The sequence below is a fragment of the Salvia splendens genome, chromosome 20 (genome assembly GCF_004379255.2).
Source record: "Salvia splendens isolate huo1 chromosome 20, SspV2, whole genome shotgun sequence".
Classification (NCBI taxonomy): Eukaryota; Viridiplantae; Streptophyta; class Magnoliopsida; order Lamiales; family Lamiaceae; genus Salvia; species Salvia splendens.
The window spans coordinates 25640400-25660258 of NC_056051.1; the positions used below are offsets into that span (position 1 = coordinate 25640400).

At 38.3% G+C, this 19859-nt stretch overlaps 3 protein-coding genes across 6 annotated transcripts; 2 read left to right on the forward strand and 1 right to left on the reverse strand.

The window, feature by feature from the left end:
- The first annotated feature begins 2662 nt into the window (after positions 1–2662).
- LOC121782489 (ATP-dependent Clp protease proteolytic subunit 2, mitochondrial-like) lies at positions 2663–5079 on the forward strand. Of its 2 annotated transcripts, none has more exons than XM_042180356.1 (4): positions 2663–3034; positions 3736–4161; positions 4286–4379; positions 4822–5079. In XM_042180356.1, the coding sequence occupies exons 1-2, from the start codon at positions 2725–2727 to the stop codon at positions 4152–4154; spliced, it is 729 nt and encodes a 242-aa protein (XP_042036290.1). In that variant the 5' UTR covers positions 2663–2724; the 3' UTR covers positions 4155–4161; positions 4286–4379; positions 4822–5079. The 2 variants fall into 2 exon arrangements, with proteins under 2 accessions (XP_042036290.1, XP_042036289.1); XM_042180355.1 differs by having other exon boundaries at positions 4286–4375.
- Positions 5080–5227: 148 nt separating this feature from the next.
- On the reverse strand, positions 5228–17206 carry LOC121782488 (transportin MOS14-like). Of its 2 annotated transcripts, XM_042180352.1 has the most exons (27): positions 16953–17206; positions 16102–16179; positions 15910–15972; positions 15608–15655; positions 15383–15529; positions 14618–14749; positions 14418–14458; positions 13693–13784; positions 12869–12996; positions 11611–11686; positions 11311–11431; positions 11136–11235; positions 10639–10720; positions 10181–10263; positions 9317–9436; positions 9039–9090; positions 8743–8898; positions 8193–8316; positions 8030–8111; positions 7863–7951; positions 7712–7786; positions 7554–7608; positions 6804–6923; positions 6623–6715; positions 6398–6543; positions 5859–6036; positions 5228–5768 (listed from the first exon to the last, which is right to left on the reverse strand). In XM_042180352.1, exons 1-27 carry the CDS (start codon positions 17073–17075, stop codon positions 5490–5492), a joined length of 2883 nt encoding a protein of 960 aa, XP_042036286.1. In that variant the 5' UTR covers positions 17076–17206; the 3' UTR covers positions 5228–5489. The 2 variants fall into 2 exon arrangements, with proteins under 2 accessions (XP_042036286.1, XP_042036288.1); XM_042180354.1 differs by lacking the exons at positions 16102–16179; positions 16953–17206 and having other exon boundaries at positions 15383–15524; positions 15910–15971.
- A 364-nt stretch (positions 17207–17570) lies between these two features.
- Positions 17571–19843, forward strand: LOC121781152 (polynucleotide 5'-hydroxyl-kinase NOL9-like). Of its 2 annotated transcripts, XM_042178856.1 has the most exons (8): positions 17571–17837; positions 18184–18281; positions 18390–18423; positions 18881–19026; positions 19114–19125; positions 19222–19312; positions 19455–19635; positions 19739–19843. In XM_042178856.1, exons 1-8 carry the CDS (start codon positions 17656–17658, stop codon positions 19790–19792), a joined length of 798 nt encoding a protein of 265 aa, XP_042034790.1. In that variant the 5' UTR covers positions 17571–17655; the 3' UTR covers positions 19793–19843. The 2 variants fall into 2 exon arrangements, with proteins under 2 accessions (XP_042034790.1, XP_042034789.1); XM_042178855.1 differs by lacking the exon at positions 19114–19125 and having other exon boundaries at positions 19126–19312.
- Positions 19844–19859: the final 16 nt, after the last annotated feature.

Below are 19859 nucleotides of genomic sequence, written 5' to 3' on the forward strand. Positions count from 1 at the left end.
AAAAAATTAGTGAATCTATTTTTAATTTTTTTATACAATAAAATATCATAATTAAGCATACATCATCAATTTTGGGTCGGATTGATGAATTTAAAATGTGATACTGTTTATGCAATTAATCACCTTTTCCACTTTTGGCCAAATTAATGACGATGTAGTTGGTAGTATGTTTTGTTTGTCACATCACATTATTATTAGGTCTTATCAATTCGTTGAAGTGTGTTAGACCATCCACAATAACCGCCCAGCGACCGCCCAGCCGAGCGCCGGCGCTGGGCGGTTCGCTGGGCGGTCTATTGCAGCCGCCCAGCCGCTGACTGGAGAGAGAAACCGCGCAGCGCTGGGCGGTGGCGTGGCGCTGGGCGGTCGGCTGGGCGGTCCTTTTCGAAAATTAATTTTCGAAAATTATTTTTTTTTTCCGAAACACTATATATACGCGCTTTGCTCGTCATTTTCATTCGCACCACTTGTTTTAACGAGTACTCTCTCTATCTTTCTTTCTGTTCAAGATCAACAACGGGAAATTGATCTCAACAACGAGCCTAGTTCCGGGAGTAGCGGGTCACAAACTCCGTCGATCCCTGTGGGAAGTGGATGGGGTCAGGTGCCCGGGTACTACAACATGTACCCATGGCAACAGATGATGCCCGGGGCCCCAATGGGGGGGAGTCCGCCGGGGGGGTTTCCGCCGATACCGGGGTGGGTACCCGGGGGAGCACCGGCGACACAGTGGACTCCGGGGGTCGTACCGGCGACACAGTGGACTCCGGGGGTCGTACCGGCTACACAGGGGACTCCTGGGGGGTCCCCGGCGACGGCGGGGGATGTCTATCGCCCTAGTTTTGATTTTTCGACTGGGTCTTCGCACACATCGACCCAAACACCCTTGGGGTTTGATAGTTTCTCCTTGGATGAGTTGGGGTTTGATACTCTCGGAGCTCCGGAGACTCTAGTTCAGGGGGGGCAGTGCCGGGGCGTGGCGCCCCAAAGAAGAAGGGCAAGAAGAAGGTCGGCGAGTCGTCGCAGCCGGGTGAGGAGGAGGTGGACGGACGACGAGAACGTCGCTCTCAGCAAGGCGTGGGTGAGTGTTTGCGACGATCCTCTCGTTTCGAACGAGCAAAGGATCGTCAACATGTGGGGCAAGATAGCAGCAGCCTACCAGAGATTTTGCCCGGAGGGGAGGCCCCGCAACGGGGAGGATTGCCGGAAGGGCTGGAACCGAATCAGGGCGGCGGTCTCCCGATTTTCGGGTTTGTACACCAACGCACTCCGCATGATGAGCAGTGGCCAAACGGAGGATGACTGCAGAAGAATAGCGGAGAAAGCCTTCCCACTGAAGGGTTTATACAAGGACTTCACCTACTGGAACTGCTATCTTGTACTGAGCGAGTCCGAGAAGTTCCGAGTAGGTGTCGACTCTGGCTGGCCGAAGAAGCAACGACTGAACTACACCGGCGATTACAGCGGCAGCAGCGGAGGTTCCCACGACCTCCCAGAGACGACGCAGGAGTTCCCCACGCCGCGTTCGGTCGGTGGCCGACCTCGCCCGATTGGGCGCAAGCGCGCTCAGCAGGCGGCGAGAGGGAACGCCGGAGCTTCCCAGGAGGTCCAGTCGGCATCCCCCCTTGGCCAATCCACCCAGGAGCTCAAATTCTTCGCTCGCGCCCAAACGCGCGCTCAGTTGATCAAGACGATGGCCGAATGGCGGGTGGCGACGGATCCCGTGGAGAAGAGCGTGCTTCAAACCTTGCTCATGAGCCTGCAGGACGAGTTGGAGGCTATACGGAGGGAGACCGGTGGCGGCGGCGGCGGCGTAGGCGGCGGAGGTGACGGCGATGGTGGCGGCGGCGATGGTGGCGACGGAGGCGACGACGACGGAGACGAGGAGTGAATTGTCACTCTTTTTTATTAATGTATTTTTTTTTTAAATTAATGTACTTTTTTTAAATTATTGTACTTTTTTAAATTTTAATAGTATTATTAAACTTTTCCCGTATATGTCTCGTAAATTAAATTTCGTATATTGTGTGATTGTTAATTATGTCATTTTATATAATTGTTATTAGTGATATGGCTATTGATGTGGCTGGGCTATTTATGATATGGCTAGGCTATGACTGAGCTATTTATGATGTGGCAGTGGCTGGGCTATGGCTGGGCTATTGCTGGGCTATTCCTATTGTGGATGGTCTTAATGGTTGTGCTATGTTATTATGTCATGATAGTGTCACACTAGCTCCAATTTTGCTAAAAATTGGAAATTATATGAAATTAGAGAATTGTGAAATTATGTTTAAATAATTGTATACAAAATAGAACACAAACCAAAATTTATGTATTTTACGTAAGTTGCCCATAATAAATTATTTAAAATGAAATTTATGATTAATCAATTTAGGAATAAAATCATAGTAAAATGGAATGAAAGAATGAAATGAATATTGAATTGCATTTCTCTTATAAACTGAATAATGTTTTTGCTTTATTAATTAGTATCTTACAATATCAACAAATTTCAGATTAAAAGAATTAGATTCCAAAGAGATATACAATAAGTAATACTAGTACTGTAATAAAAAAGAATACCAATTTTTTTAGCAAGTACTACTAAATAAAACTCAACTAAAATAAAATAAAATAAAAAAGAGTGATGCAATAGAGCTCCATTCATCCATCTTCTCCACTTCACTTCAATTCCCCCAAACTGAAATCAAAACCCTAGCGATGATGCGAAGCCTCTTCTCCCGAAATCTAATCAATATCGCCAAATCCTCGGTGAAACCCGCCACCGCCGTCGCCGGCGGCCGAAGGTGCTATAGCCTGGTGCCCATGGTGATCGAGCATTCATCGAGAGGGGAGCGCGCCTACGACATTTTCTCTCGGCTACTGAAAGAGCGCATCATTTGCATCAACGGCCCCATCTCCGACGATACCGCCCACGTCGTCGTCGCGCAGCTGCTCTTCCTCGAGTCGGAGAATCCTGCCAAGCCAATTCACATGTATCTGAATTCCCCCGGTGGCGCTGTTACTGCTGGTACATTTGTTAAATTTCCCGTTTTTTTTAAATTTTTTTCGTTCAAAATAAGTTTGGTTTTGATATTTTTGATGGAAATTTTAGTCAGAGGTGTTTTTTTTAAGTGATGAAGAGAAACTAGGAAATTTTAAGATTATTTGTTTATCGTTGAGCTGAAGTCTTATAATTGGAATTGGATATCTCTGATAAATTTTGAATGGCAATGTAGTCGATCATGATAAAGGTTAAACTGAATCAGGACTAATACTCTAAGCTTATCTACATTAAGTATAGTCCCGTACAAGGCGATTGATGGGGGGTTTTGTCCTGTTTTTAATTTTTGTGAGCTGTGTATGTAATGTTTCGGATTTTGAGTGGGTTTAGTTTGGGGGAGATGATGAGAATGTCATAATTATTTTTTGTTATTGAGGAGTTTTGCATATATATTGAAAATTTTTGTTTAATTTGGTAGGATTTACCGTCACAAACAATGTTCAGGAACAGTAGAGAACTAGAGATTAGTCTTGAATATTCAAGCTTTGGTAAAGGATGAGGATGAACTTGCACTCTGATTCAAATTTATGATCCTTATGCAACTTAATATGAGTTTATGTTCCTTTGCTTTTTTGCTACTTTGCAGAGAATCCTACTTTGCAGTATGTATTTATATTTAACTTTCTCCGAAAACCGTCGAACTCATTGTTAATTGATTGATGATGTAGGTCTTGCTATCTATGACACAATGCAGTATATCCGATCTCCCATCAATACTATATGTCTTGGTCAAGCTGCATCAATGGCTTCTCTCTTACTGGCTGCTGGTGCAAAGGGTGAAAGGCGGTCCCTCCCAAATGCTACAATAATGATACATCAGCCTTCTGGCGGGTACAGTGGGCAGGCTAAAGACATAAGTATCCATACCAAGCAAATTATTCGTGTTTGGGATGCATTGAATGATCTCTACTGTAAACACACTGGACAGTCACTTGAAGTAATCCAAGCAAACATGGACCGTGATTATTTCATGACAGCTGAGGAGGCCAAGGAGTTTGGAATAATTGATGAGGTTATAAATGAAAGACCGATGTCACTTGTGGCTGATGCTGTAGCAAACGAGGGGAAAGATAAGGGTTCAAGTTAATCTCAATGTAAGATCATGATTTTCATCACATTGTTCTTTCCATTTTTACTTTATGTGATTACCTTTACTGTGTTAGAAAATATAGATTTTTATATGAATCCTGTTACTGATTTACAAATATGCTTGTTCAGTTTTTGAGGGGTTGCTTTGAGCTGGAATTCAGATTGTCCCTTCAAACAGTTTCAGTCGCAGGCCTTGTTCACAAGTACTTGCCACCTTTAGTAAGTGAGTTATCTTTATATATATTTCTTGGACTGGCACTTGAGTTTTCTTATGTAAGCATGGTGTAGTTTAGATTAAGAAAAGAAAAAAAAGTTTTTAGTTTTTTCTTGGCATTTTGCTACCTAAACATTTCGAACTGAGCCATTATAGACTATAGAGTCCCTGTTAACTTATTACTTCCCTTTGCTGGTTAATGTATAGTAAAAAGACCAGAGAACTGTATGTTATGGGAACAAAAACTTGATGGTGTTCATATCCTGACACTCTTCATTAAGGAATGGCATTTAGATGACTAGGACAGAAAGAACTGACGTTTTTACATGGATTCCATGTTGCTCTACATCTATATCCTGCAGTTGTTCCATCTTGTACTTCAATTCATGTATCTTTTTGGGCAGTATTCAAATAAGATTAAAGAGTTGTTTACATTCTTACTTTGGTGCAGTTATTCCCATCTACTGGATGCAATTCTGACGGTCGCTTCTTGGTGAATTCTTCTTGGCCAAGAGTGCACTTAAGGGGGAAGTAATTGTGACCAAATCACAATAAATCTGTCACTGATCTTGTTTTTCTATCTTATTGTGGCACAATCTTCATCAAGGAAAGAATCATCTTTTGTTCCTTGCATCCCTCCTACTCACTTGCCCTTCTCTTTGATCATGTAGTTATACTTCCATTTGAAAGTGAACTAGTTTGTTAATTATGTTCCTTTTGTATTGTTAGAAATCTAAACCAAGTGATGAGATTTAAGCAGCAAATTTATAAGAACTCAACTCAGTGATACTGTTGCTGAAATGCATCAAAATGTGAAAATGAAGCTGCCATTAACAAGAATTCAGACATGAACCAAATTTATAATAAAGTGATTTTACTCCCAAAAATTGATCAAACCAGAGACAACCGTCTGCCATATTAAAGCTATCCTTCACAATAAATAGATTATGTTTCATCTTTGAAAATAAAACACAACAACACAACCTCTCACCCTCATTCAAACTATATGAAATGGCAAATGAACAATATACAAAGATGGAAGTGAAACAAAAAGGTTGCCTCAACCGAAACCGAAGACAAGGGCAGAGAAAAAAATAGCCCTTCTCTGTCACTCACCAACTATGATACAGCAACCATGTTCAGTTCGAGAGGCCTCAAAGCTCCTTGAACAATCTCTTGAACGGATCTATTACGTCTACAGACCTCGGATAATTCTTCGATTGGAGTCGTCAGGCCGTTTACAGCTGCACCAGACATCGCATCTGACAAAGCTTGCAGGAATCTTGACCTTTCCACGTCTGTCACCGCGTTTGATGGAATTAAGGAAATGGCATCTTTTGCCCACTCTAACGCCTTTGAACTGTAGGCTCGTGTAATAGCTAGAAGCGTGTAGGTTACCTATTGCAAATGAAAATTGAAGTGTTCAACATAGCAAATGGAAGCCTCTATCATGGTAGCATTTATCTATTGAGGGGTCAGGGATATAACCGTTTCTAGTCGTGAACTTGGAAGTGCTCCTGTTAGAGCAGCTATAAGAACTCTGGTGATGACAGCTCCTCTTGGAATAATCACATTGTCCCGGATGGGTACATAAGGCTTCCCCTGAGTGGAATTTGCAAGATCGAAAACATCTGATAGGAAATTTAGTATGGAATTGGAGGCCTCCCTGCAGTGTGAAATGTGACAATTTCAATCCTTATTGTATTTCATCAAAAGCATGCTTGTCGTTTCAGAACATAAGAAAATACTAAATTTTACTCCCTCCGTCCCTCTGTAGTAGAGGCGTTTCATTTTCAGCACCCGGTTTTGGAAATATGATAATAAATAATTAAAATAGAGAAAATGTAAAATAAGAGAAAGAATAATATAGAGAAGACTCTTAACTATATTATTCTCTTTTTTACTTTAATTTCTCACCACTTTAACTATTTATTATAGTTTTTCCAAAACGAGTGCTCAAAATGAAACGCCTCTACTACATAGGGGCGGAGGGAGTACTATTTGATAGAGAGAAAGAGAGGGAGAACCTATGCTGCACGGTGATGCCAATCATAGAACAGTCCACCAAGCAGGGGAATACAGGAGATGTAAAGAATAATTGCGGACAATAACGGATGCATCTTGATGCTAATAAAAAACAATCATCTACCAGGTCGGGTCGGGAAGAGAAGTCCTGCCACATTGGTAATAGCATCAGGAAAACATTTCACAATGTCAACTAACGGCTGACAGTTATTAACCAGAGATATTACCTGAACTTTTGTAAGCACAGATGTTGTATGGTTGAAAAGAGATTCAATCAAGATTGTCAAATAGTTTGTACAAGATGGATCTGAACCAAATATCTAGAGAAAAGGATTCAAATATAAGTTAATCAGAACAGGAATACTTATCAAGCAATATATTGACCCAGAAAGAACCAGGAATACGAACCTTAATAACTTCACTAGAGAGATAGAGGAAACAAGGTTGCTGATGTTGTTTGTACAAAGCTTGTATCTCTTCGAGTATTACACCAACTGTAACCCCCATAAGAGTTTTAGAGGTCCTCACCTGGAAGAGAAATTTCTTATCAGGAAGACTCCCATAAAAGTGACATACTGACACTGGAAACTAAAATCGAAATTGGATTACATTCCTTTCGAATACTATTTGAATGCTATCTTCTGCGGGCAGTCCAATGAAAGAAGAATGACTACTATGGCAAAAAGGCAATAAGGGTTCAATCATGTTATAAAAAAAAATAACATTGTTGGAGGTCTTAGAATTACAAGAGAAGTACTGCCAGCACGATAGAGAAGATATGATCTGTATGCATGGTCATATGGCCATACCGTGCTGAGTAGATTAATCATGGTATCATGTCATGTTAAACACCCTAAAAGGGTGCTTCAACTGGAACAACTATGGGTATGGGTGTATGGCTGAGAAGGTTAATTACAATGGAAATCAAGTTGATTAATCCAAGGGTAACTAATCAAGGGAGTAATTGTCGAGTTATAGTGATTCCAAAACTAACATACCAAGCACCATGAATAGAATTGGTTCCCTTTGGCCCCTTGTCTTAAATTCTATTATCCCCATTTACCATAGTTGATAGTGAGGGCAATAATACTCAAAGAGCAAATGGTGAGAACCTTTGAAATAACCCGTCATCAAAATTCCATAGTTCAGAAATCTTACCGCATTTTTGCACGCTCGACAAAGAGATTCCATAGTTCGCATGTCCCAAGAACGACTGCAGCACAAATATTTGAGCTCAAACTTATCTTGAATCAAGTACCCAAGGCAATATAATTTAACTATTAAGTATTTATCAAATCAGCAGATGTAGCACTAACATATCAAAGATTGATTTGAAGATTGGCCAGAGTCTTTGAACAGCATCTGCAACAGCCTCTGGATGATTCGCATGTCTGAAGTTGCATAATTATAAGTTGAACTTCATAAAAAGGTACGCCTAATATAACCGATACAGATATATGTTGCTACCTAAATATATTTGCTAATCGGTCTATATGAACAGTTAAATCTCGAGCAGGCTTCTGTCCCAGTACTAAAGGGCCTTGATTGATGATGTCCTGCTTATAGACCATGCAAAGTACTCAACCAGTCAACCACGTATCAAAACAAGCCTGATTCCTTAAGACAATACTAACCTGTAAAGGAGCAACAGTGGGCAAGCATAGTGCCTCCAAGGCTTTCTTAGCATGTTCCGAAGGAAGTTCCGTGACGACCATACTGTGGATAAAGATTATCGAAATAAGTTAACACAACACAAAATACCAGCCACTTTATGCAAGTCATAAAAATCATTAATACCTAAGAGCCTCGACTAGATGCAACGAGTCTTCTGCAGAAACCTTGAAAGGACCTTCTCCAATCATTGCCCCTTGGTATATTTGAAAAAGACCATCCAAGGACCCACATAGTTTTTTCTTGCAGTCTACAGCCAAAACAAAATATAGGCAGAGTTCAAGTAAACTATAGCTATCGCAAAGCCCAGTAACAAAGGTATAAAATTTTGTGGCAAGAAAGCAATAAGGTAAGAAATAATGGACATAGATAGAATATATAAGAAGCCCCTATTCAAGAAAAAAAAATGCTTGACATTTTACTCCTAGAACAACAAATTCCTTGTTATTATGTAATCTCATAAAGAGTAGGACCATCACCCAGAGATACCCTACTAGAGACGAAGAAGAGCACAGTTTGTTGAAGAGAGAAATAACAATATCTGAGATATTACAAGAATTAAACCATAAAGCATGAAATTAGATGCTTAAAAAACATTGAATGTTAGTTTTAGCTGTAAACTATTAGTACTAGTCAGGAAACAAACATGAGAAGCTAAGCAAGCAAGACTATTTACCGTCACATATATGACGAAAAGCCACAGCAGCTGCAGCTGCAGTGTCCTCTGATATACTCATACCGCTAACAAGAATATTTATAAGAGGCGACAAGAATGAAGGTCCACTTGGTGCAGTATCGAGCCATTTTGAGTAAGCCCCAATTACATAGCATACTGAACAAAGATACCAAAAAAACATAAATAAGTAACTCGAGAACACCGTGTCAAAACTACTCCCTGATGAGGAAGTAATGAAAACATTTTGAGAGAGAAAAGGATGTTCTCGTGGATTTTAGAACATACAAAACCATTACCTGTCTGCAGCAGCTGTGGTTGATGAGGAAGTTGAGGAAGTAAATTCATGATCTGACAAAACAAAACATGTTTGATATGTCTGAATTGGTAAAGTGTTGAACAATGAACATAGTTAGACATCAAAACAAATTAATGCATGAGGCCAAAGGACTAAAAGGAAATTTTGTCCGATCAATAACTAGGAAATACATTGATCAATGGGAAACACCACAAAAAATGTGAAGCAGAGCTAGCTAGTTTTATAAATTGACAGCCTGATATGGGAGAATATTCAAACCTGAGGCATCACATCTCCTTCAGTATTAGATACATAATCGGATATTGCTCGTATACTATATAAAGCCGCTTCTGCTGGACGCCAATCAGTTTGCTGGACCTGCCCGCAATTTCTAACAGCCTATGCATAAATTAAAAGGGGAAATGAGACATCATTGATAAATTCATGTACTAACAATGTTTTGAATTCAAATAATTTCATGATATGTAATATTATATGATAATTATGTTGGTAGTCTTCAGAGTGGGGCCCAATCTCCCCAGTGAGCCTGGGGTCGAAGTAGTGGGCCTATGGTGAAGCCTTAAACTGTAGCCTTTCAATTCCAGTATTAATTAACATTTTACCCACTGTCTCTTTTTTTTCAGATCTTTCTATCATGTTTCATTCCAGAAATTGGGTTCAACATGTATTTATTACATATTGCAGTTTATATCAAAGTAATTAGAGTGTGAAAGCTACAAGAAGTCAGGAGTACATTTACAAACCATAAGGGAAGTTATTTGTATTGCATACAATGATTATGAGTTGTTCCTAATATTTGGGGAAACAAGATATCAATGTGTAGTTGAGTACAACTCACAACCGGTAGATCTCCAATATCTTTTCCATCATAAGCTGGAACCAGAACTGTGCCATTATATCGCTTATATATGTATAGAGTATGGTGTTCGGCACATCATAAGAACTTATTACGTAGCCTTTGACTTCTTTTCCATCGTGAGCAAAATATATAGAAGATGAGTGATCATACAACAAGAATTTATAATGGCTTCAAATGCTGCTTTATGCCTTAATTAATTTGTTACAGAATTTTAAAGGGTTGACAGACAGGTATCTATACAGCATTAACGAGATTACATGTACCTCAATAAGCTTCATGTAAAGAATCTTCAGTGTAGCATCACCACCTAAAACTAGAGCTGCATCAATGAGGACATCCGCAACAGCTGCCAGCATGATAGTTTTGTGAAAACCACAAAAAATGTTAGATCTTAATACTTGTCACCTCAAAAAGTCTAGTGGGAGGGGGAAGACCTATAATGTTGACATCTAGACAAAAACAAGGCTATGAAGATAAAGCATACAAGTCACGTGTACATTAAATAATTCTGTATCCTTCAAATGCAGAAGGCATTCTGAAATGGCTAACTAATACTCCCCATCCCTGAAAAATATGCCTAGTTCCAAGGCAATAAACAAAATATTTCTTCTATGTGTATCGTATTTGACAGTTCGTTAAATATTTATATAAACTACATACATCATTTAAGATTATGTAGATACATGCAGCCAACCATTATCAGATCGAACGGCAAATGTACCATATCTGGTTTGCTTAAAATCTTTCTGGTCCTCTCTTGAAAGATCAGCATAATCCTGGGGATATTCAACTTTGACACTAACCTGAGAGAGAAATAAATAACAGCTAAATCATAAAAGAAATCATTATTAATAAAAGTAGTTAGCCTTAAAAACTAGCAACCACATTCGTAAATACTTGGGAATCTGTAAACAAGGAGGCCAGAGTCATATCCTCCAGATATCATTATGATGGTCAGACAATTACAGCAATGGTCTTTGGAATGTATTAATTTTATCTCAAAGAAAATGGGGAAAAAACACCAAGACATTTTGTATACCATGTTATGCTCTTATTTATTTAGGAAAAATAATATTACTAGTGAAGAACAAAATGCTCCTCTCCTTTAGCATTCTTAAGGAACTATGCAAAGTTGCAAACAGTTCCATTTTGTATTAGAAGAAACTTAATCTTGATGCAAAACCTAAAACTATGTAAAGACCATAAAAAAAGCCTCACCAAGGAAACAAGTGCTTCATACGATGAACGGAACGCCAGCAACTGAGGGGATTTCTCAGGTTCAGAAGATTGTTCATGACCATGTTGAAGAGGATTACTCCTACACCATTAGAAATTATACAGTCATATAATGATCTAGCGCACATACATAACCTTAGAAAGAAAATGTCAGCACCTCTCACTTATTAGCATTTGAAGACTATGCCAAAAGTTAAAGGTCATTGAAGCAATATCAAATTCTGGATGTGAAGTAGCTTCAAGTAGTGCTTGCACAATCACCATTGATTCATCAGAACCTGAAGAGAAAAGTTACTTTTTATTGTAAGACGTGTCCCTGTTGTACAAGAAGCAAGGGTAATAATATCCTCACTAAGATACAAACTAATTAAGCATATATGTAAAACCCCGCATAAGTATTACTAAATTTAAAAGAAACCAAGTTTGTAGAAGGTTGCAAGGCTTGCAGGCTATATACCAGTAGCAATTAATTCAACGTATGCATCTCCCATGTCAGCAAATAAGCGAGCAACAGCCTTCACATCCTCCTCATCCTGAGATCAGTGGTGAACAGTTGTCATATAGAAATATCATATATAACCGCACAGAAGAGAGTATAAAGATGGCTTTGAGCTTGGAATGCAAATATTTAATGTTTATCTTATTATCTCTAGCAGACTTATCATACATACACATACATATATGACATGTTGAATCTAGTCCCATCCCATGTTCTTTCCACAAAATAAATCTAATATAAATAGCAAAAAAAATGGTTTCCACTGGAGCCTAGACCAACTCTAGGTTATACTATTTATCAAATTCCACTTGCTTTTACATGCTTATTGTTTCAATCCAGATTCCGAGGAACCTTATATGAAACTCATGAGTAACATCTAAAACTACCTTGGAACCATTTGTTGAATTTACATTAGTAACTTTCATTACCATTTCACAAAATCACAACCATAGGCACCACTCCTCCATGCTAACATTGTCACTGTGCAAGACAATTTCATAAGAACCACGACTTAATACGAGTGACATGATGCAGAAGTACATCAGGAGGACTAGATGTCCCTCCTGTTTCTTCTAAGAAGAATTAATGGTGAGGAATGGTTCGAAAGGAAGACTAGATGCACATAATTTCCCACCCAAGGCTAACCTGCTGGGGTCAAGCAAACTGGTCCAGTCTCCCAATTTCTGATAATAAACCTTAGTTGCTAGACGTGGTTCTTCATTTTGCACTTCTTGTTAGTTTGCAGATTGCGAGGCTAATACGAGGTAGAAATCTAATGGAACTCTAACTTTTGCTGGAAGAAACTCAGACCTTCTGATACAACTTCCAATTGGAGGCTCAAGCCAGAAAACTCAAACTCCAACCTTTCACCTGATCACTTCCAGCCTATTATTGTCTAAGATTTCCAACCAATACTATGTTATGTCAACAACTAGATCAGTACCATGTCAAGATTTGTGTAAAATGTGAATAGCAATGGACACACGAAGATAATTTCTAGAAGTCTAACAGTATTTTGAAAATGAGCATATAAACGACAGCACCAACTATGAAACACAGCACAACTTTCAAGCATCTAAATGGGTTTACAAAGTGATGAAATGACTTCATGTATACGGGCATCATCTTTGAAAAATACAATGACAGATCTGAATGGAATAAACACAATACTCAAAATGGAGAAGAAAAAAAAAAGTAAAGCCTGCTTATGTAATACCTTGGATGAATCTCTAAGTTGAGGCTTCAGATTCATAATCCTAGGCACAAGTACTTGAATTAAAGGCATCTGAGAAGCAACTTCATCAAGGTTTCTCACTGTTGTATAGTGAATCAATTCAGAAATAACTGCAGGTAGAGATTGGATCAAGGTAAGCATCCTTAATATTGTATATAGCATTGGTGATGATCCTAAAGAACATAAGTATCAACTGGATAAACATGCAATAGAGAGAGAGAGAGAGAGAGAGAGTAATCTGACAGAAATCCGAATCTTTGAATTCTACCGCCGATAGCAACCACAAAACTTAACTGGGCCACACTCATAAGTGTTGAGGCCATTCAAGAGCTACTTGAATCAGCTTCCCCCACTAAATATGACAGCTATCTTTTAGTTTTGTTGAATTTGAATCATACCCATAATAATCCAAAAATGCCATACTTATACAGAACCCAAGATACTATACCCTGTATATAAATCCAATAAGGAAACTAGTATTCATTTCATATATAAAAAAAATTTCTCTTTTGGGCAAGCCATCACTTTGATTTTAAGTTTTCATTGTTAAAACTATCAGCCACTTATTCTTACATTTAACATAGAAGTTCACCTCCATTAAGAAAATCATTTCCCTGTGACTTAGCACTAGATAAACCAGCCAAAACTCTGGGGAACAAAGACTGTATGTCTATCTACTTTAACTGAGTTCCATCAGAATGAACATGATAGAGGTCTATAAAAAATGCTTAGGAAGAGAACTACAAAGATTGAAGAGTGTTGTATTACGAATGCGATGAAAGAATTAGCATGTAACTTTCACAAACCATTAACAGATGCTTCGGACAGTATATCACTATTCAAGCCTGAGAGAGCTGTGTGCACCAACGGATGTGAAGCCAGAGCTGAAGCTGGAATCCTGGAACCAATAAGTGAATTTATCAGTGGTGGAATCAGGTGAGAGGATGGGGGAGGAGGCTACAACCCTTCCTAATCAGAAACTCCCCCTCAGCAGGTTGGGGTTGGCGGTTTCCCGGGCCACAGCCCCCATAGAGGCTGCATCGTGCGCAACCCCCTTCTATACATACATTCAAATACCAACTACCATTTCCTCACACAAGCCACTAATATAAATTCACTATGTGTCAATCAATACTAACATTAAATGTATTAAATATTTTCAATGCTTTCATAATTATGATTTTGTAAAATGTTATTGTTAAGTTTATTAGATTGCATGAAAAATTTACATTAGATAGCAGGCTCCTGCTACTGAACTTAAGGTGCATGTAGTAATTCACAGATCCATTGAAAAGACAAGCTGCTTTTGATTGCATGTACCACATCGAGAAGAAGCATGCTTCAGAAACAAATATTCATATATTGCTGCCCTAAAAGCCATTCATTTGACTCAACTGTGGTAAAGTGAGATATACTAAGGTCCATGATGATAGAGCATACTATTCTTTATCCGATAATATCAGAAAATGCAAGCAACAAGTATACCTACGAGAATGAAGTTCCAGTTTATATATGTAAAAGAAGTGAATACCTGTGCCTTAGCCGTAGCCATGAAGCAAAAGCCTCAAGTGCCTGCCAAGTTGTATGAATTTAGAAAGGACAACAACAGTTTTATGCCAAAGACACAAAGACTTTCAAAAAAGCAATATACAAATAGTTCAATATTTTAAGGATTTATAACAAACCCACAAATATGAACTTCATGACAGCACATCAAATTATATAGCATACCTGTTCCGACAATCCATTTATATTCAAGCAAGCGGTGAAGACATTAAGAGCAATCTCCATCCCAGCAGCAAGCTCATTTTCAAAAATCCGGCGCCTATCAGGACGAACTGCTATTTTGTAGTTGAAAACTTCCTGGATTTAAGGAAATTGTTGTTAGCCATTTATTCTGAAACCAATAAAAAAGATGAAATTAACTTCAGATATATTATCAGATTCACTAAAGTTTAATTCAACTTATCTAAAATATAAAGCTTATCCAGCCAAAGCAAATACTAAACTAAGAATGGTTTCATGATAGGCTGCTTTGGGTGGATACAAATTAGATAAACAGCCACGCCTGTGAAAACACAATCACACACACACACATGCTTCACACAAGTAATAAAAATAAAACAGTTCCAACAGCAAGAAATCCCAAAATTCAATTAGATATTTTTAACAAATACGCATCACAGGGCTGCTATAACACCCTTGAGCTTAAGGGATTGACTGGGTGTTCTTTGGTATACATTAAAGATTACATATTACATTAACAACATGAATCAAAACAAAACTGAAGAGTGTAACCATTTTTTATGTGCCGGTCATTGAATTACCATATAATATCTGTAAAAGAGCCTGACTTTTGCCAATCTGCATATTCTCTTTCAGTTTACTGTTATGATGGTTAATTCCATCTTCCAATTAAATAACATTGCGGATGTGTGTGTCTGAGAGAGAGAGACGAGAAATAACTGATTTCTCAATATTTGTATTTACACTTACCTCAGGTAAGACTCTCAGAAGTTCCAGAAAACTTGGTATGCATTCAGGGTGTGAGTTCATCTCATCTCTTATCCAGTTTAAAATACCACCATCTCCCCAGTCTTCTGCTGGTACATGAATAGCCAATGCAGCAACTGCAAGACTAATCTATATCTCCCGACATTTAGCCTTCTTTGAATGAAGACGTATTGAAGTATTGAACAAATTGAAGTAACAAAGATTTACCTGAGTCCTAACTTTAGGAGGTCCCTTGTGAAATGATTTCAGTAAAGTCTGCATAAAGTAGATACAAAATTATAACACAGGATAATATCATGGCTTTGATAAAGGTTGTTCCCATAATAGATGTAGCATCGCAGACATAAAATCAATCAATGAATGAAAGACTGCACAAAAAATTGAATGATACCGACTAAAGCTCTTAGCTACAGCTACATATTTTCAGGAAAGAGAGAAAATTGAAAACGGATTACACTGTGGAAGAATGAGATGGATCAAAACAGCACAAGCTAATAGTACATCCTTACATTTAGAGAAATACGTAGCGGACGAAAAGCTTCAGATGGTAGTTCTTCAAAATCACGCTGCACCTGCTTCCACAAGAGAACACTTATAAATTATCTTGGCATACCAATGGTGGTTTTATAAAGAACTAACTAACAAGGAGTAAATGCTAAGTAGAATCTTGATTCTAACCAAAAAAAGAAGGAACTAAGTACCTTGCTTCTGAGAGTTTGAGAGCAGAATACTGAAGTTTCTATGTTGCTGGAAGTATCATGAAGCAAATTATCCGCCACCTATTCACATGTGAACAGGTCTAATTTTCAGTGACAAGAACCAGAAAGTGAGAAACATTGCTGCCCTTGATGTTTCATAGGAAAAATGCTAGAATAAGAAGAGGTAACAAAGAAGTAGAAGGGATCACAATCATCACATTAATTTCACTTTTTCTAGCGATATCTTGACTACTTTGCACCAACAACTGGTGATAGTCTGCATATCTATATAGTAGTAGTATAGTACACACCTAATATAACAAAGACCAAGACTCTCCAAGTGTTTTGAGCAAAAATAAGCTGCCCTACACCTAAAAGACAACATGAAACCACAATGCACTAGCAAGTAACACATTTCCTTAAAAAGCATATGAAGCATAGCTTTTTGGCATTCAGTACAATATCTAAAAACATGCCAAAATCACAAATGCCACAAATCCATACTTGATAAGTAAACTATCACACCCTACCATGCATCGACAGAAGCCTCAGCAACTTCTGACTACCAAATGCATCCATTCGAGCTAATAAACCGAGACTCGATCGCAAAACAGAACTACATACTAGTCGAAGGAGTACTTCGAATTCAAATTCAAACCCCAAAATATTCAGCTGAAAAACATCAATGTTACTCCTCACGAGATTGAAACAGATTAACCTATCAAATCCGAGGTCAAAACCACTCTTTACTTAATCCGAATCAACACTCCAAATCCTCTACCCCAAATCAACAACCAATAAAGCCACTAAAAATCCGGCAATCAGTTAAAACATTAAAAAACAGAGGGAATCACCTGCCAAGCATCAATCGTGCGCTGAAAATCCTGAAGCCAGCGATCGGCCTGCATCCGGACGGCGTCGTCGGGATGGTGGTAGAGCGCGTTTAGGGCTTCTTTGACAGTGTTCTGCAGCTCCATAATTAGTGATTCCGATTGATTGGATTGGCGGATTGATGCCGAAAGAGATGAATTGATGATGGGTTGGAGTGTCTTTGCTGTGCAGTCAAGCTGTGTTTTTAAAATTGTGTGTCTATCTGTAAGTCTCTTTCTCTGCAGATGTGTGTATCTATTTATATTAGTGTGTGTCTGAAATTGAGAATGTGTGTTTATACTACTATAATTTTTTTTATTTTTTTTTGTTTATACTACTATAATTCATTAACAAAATATTAAATAATTTTAAAATTTAAATCATAAATTCATAATAATACTAATTGTAAGTATTATTCTATTATAACAGTGTTATAATAGAATAATTTTCAATAGATTTTCTGAAAATTGAAAATGAAAAGTTGTTTTGATTGTTTAATCGATTTTGTATTTATTAAAATTCAATAATAAATGATTAAAGTTTAATTTATATAAAACGGCATATTTTTTTATTTTAATTTAATTTCAAGTTCGACACACGCCGCCGCCGGCTCCAGCTGCCACCGCAAACGGGCTTAACGAGAGAGAGAAGTAAGGGGGAGAGAGAAATCATCGTCACTTGTCAAGCATGGCGGCAGCTGCAGAAACGGAGAGCCCTTCACCAAAAATCTTTATTCCCAATGAATGGTCGACAGCAGCCGACGTGATAGCCTGTGGCTCTGTTTCTTTTCCTATTGCTTTTGTCTGCGGCCCCAAAAACAGCGGCAAAACAACTTTCTCCCGCCACCTCGTTAATGTGCTTCTCCAGAGGTATACTCACTCTTTTATGGATTGCAAAGTTACTGTCTTTTTTTCGGTTTTTGTATGGGTTCTTGATGTTATATGATGGGATTGTAAGTTGCACTTTGGTGGAAGTTAGAAGCTGGAAATTGGCAATATTCTTGCTTATATGTTAGTGTAATCTGGAATATCAGAGGTAGTGGTCATTTTAGGATTATTGTGAGAAATTTATGTATACAAAATGACATTGTGACTTGTGAGAGAGGATGCTTGATTCATATTGTTTGATTCACAATTACATTGTGACTTGTAAGAAATTTAAGCCATGTGGGACTTCTTGATTCATACTGTTTTGGACTATTGAGATCGTTTTCAGGCGCAAAAGAGTGGCTTTTCTTGATACTGATGTGGGGCAGACGGAGTTTACTCCGCCTGGTCTTCTAGCACTGACTGTTATTGACAAGATAACTCCAGGTAGTTTGTTTTTGTAACTTTATGTTATGATGTTTGTTTTTTGCTCTTGAGTGAAGTGGTTGTTTGGAGTAACTTTATTCTCATAACTGTCTCAATGTTCGGTGTTAGATTTGACGATTCCATGCGTGAAAACTCCTGCAAGGTATGGTGCTTTAGTTCCATTCGTACTATTTTGTATTGAGTGAAGCATGTGTTCTTTTTTCATTCATTTTGGATACAACATTGTATATATTGTTTTTGCTAAGTTGGTTCAATTCAAAAAAAATGCTGGCCTCTATGGAAGTTGCATCTTGCTCTTCTGATGTTTTGTGTCGAAAAAACTAGACATGAATGATATGAGTTACAACTATGAAGTTACTTATGAGGATCATTTGACATATATAATGTTTTTAATTTGTTTTATATGTGAATCCAAACTTCTCTAGTATAGTACTTTGGCTGTTTAGACTCACAGTCACGGATTCTTATCATACTGTTCACATGCATCGAAATCATGTTATGTGTTGATATAGGTTCGTATTTAGCCTCCTGAAGATGAATTTCTCTATTATATAGCAACGCAGCGTTATGAGTTTATTTACTTTTGAATATAATGTCAGGTGCTTTTTCTTTGGTGACATATCCTCTAAAAGAGACCCAACAACTTATCTGACTTATATTAAGGCCCTTTACGATCACTATATGGAAACAGAAATCCAGGGTGCAGGGCTACCACTCGTCATAAATACCCCGGGCTGGGTAAAAGGTTTGTTCTTCTGTTTTCTTCCGCAAAATAAAAGTCCTGATGTTTCCGTTATAACTGCTGCTTCTAGCACATAGCAACATTCTATAGTTACTGTTCCAGGTATCGGTTATGAGATTCTGGTGGAAATGCTAAGATATATATCTGTCACACATGTGGTTAAGCTTCAAAGATCGGTTCTTGCAAGGAACTTACCAGATGGGCCATTTTGGTTAGACGAGGGCGATGCTGATGCTGCCACAACTATCATTGAGATCAATGCTCCTCCTCAGAACCATTTAACTTCAATGTACGCTTCTCGTCTTCTTGATTTTGGACATGAGAGAGTTGGTTATTCATCTTACCCGAACTCAGCCTGTTTTGAAGTTCAATTGTACTCTTATCTATTCAAAATGTGTCGGTATGCTTAATCCCTACTAACTAACTTTCAGGGCGCCAATGCGAAAGGATGCACGTCTTCAACGGGATCTGCGACTAATGGCATACTTTAAGCAATGCTTTCCAAGTGATACAATTATCTCCACGATTAAAGAACTTTCTCATGCATTGGCTTCTCACCCTCCTTATGAGATTCCCATGTCGAGCATCACGATAAAACACCTCCATTGCCAGGTAGATCCAGCTTCTCAGTTCTTGAAATTTTGATGCAACAATCATTAGTATAGGAGTATCTTCTAAACTTCATTTTGAGCCGTTGCTTTCCTTTCCTTTTCAGGTGCCGGGCTGTATCGCCCCTTACTTATCTACGATCGTGCTCTCTACTAATTAGGATATACTACTTGCGTTGCAGCCGTATACTTATTTTGCTATTGTTGAAGGCCTTTTATGGGTATAAC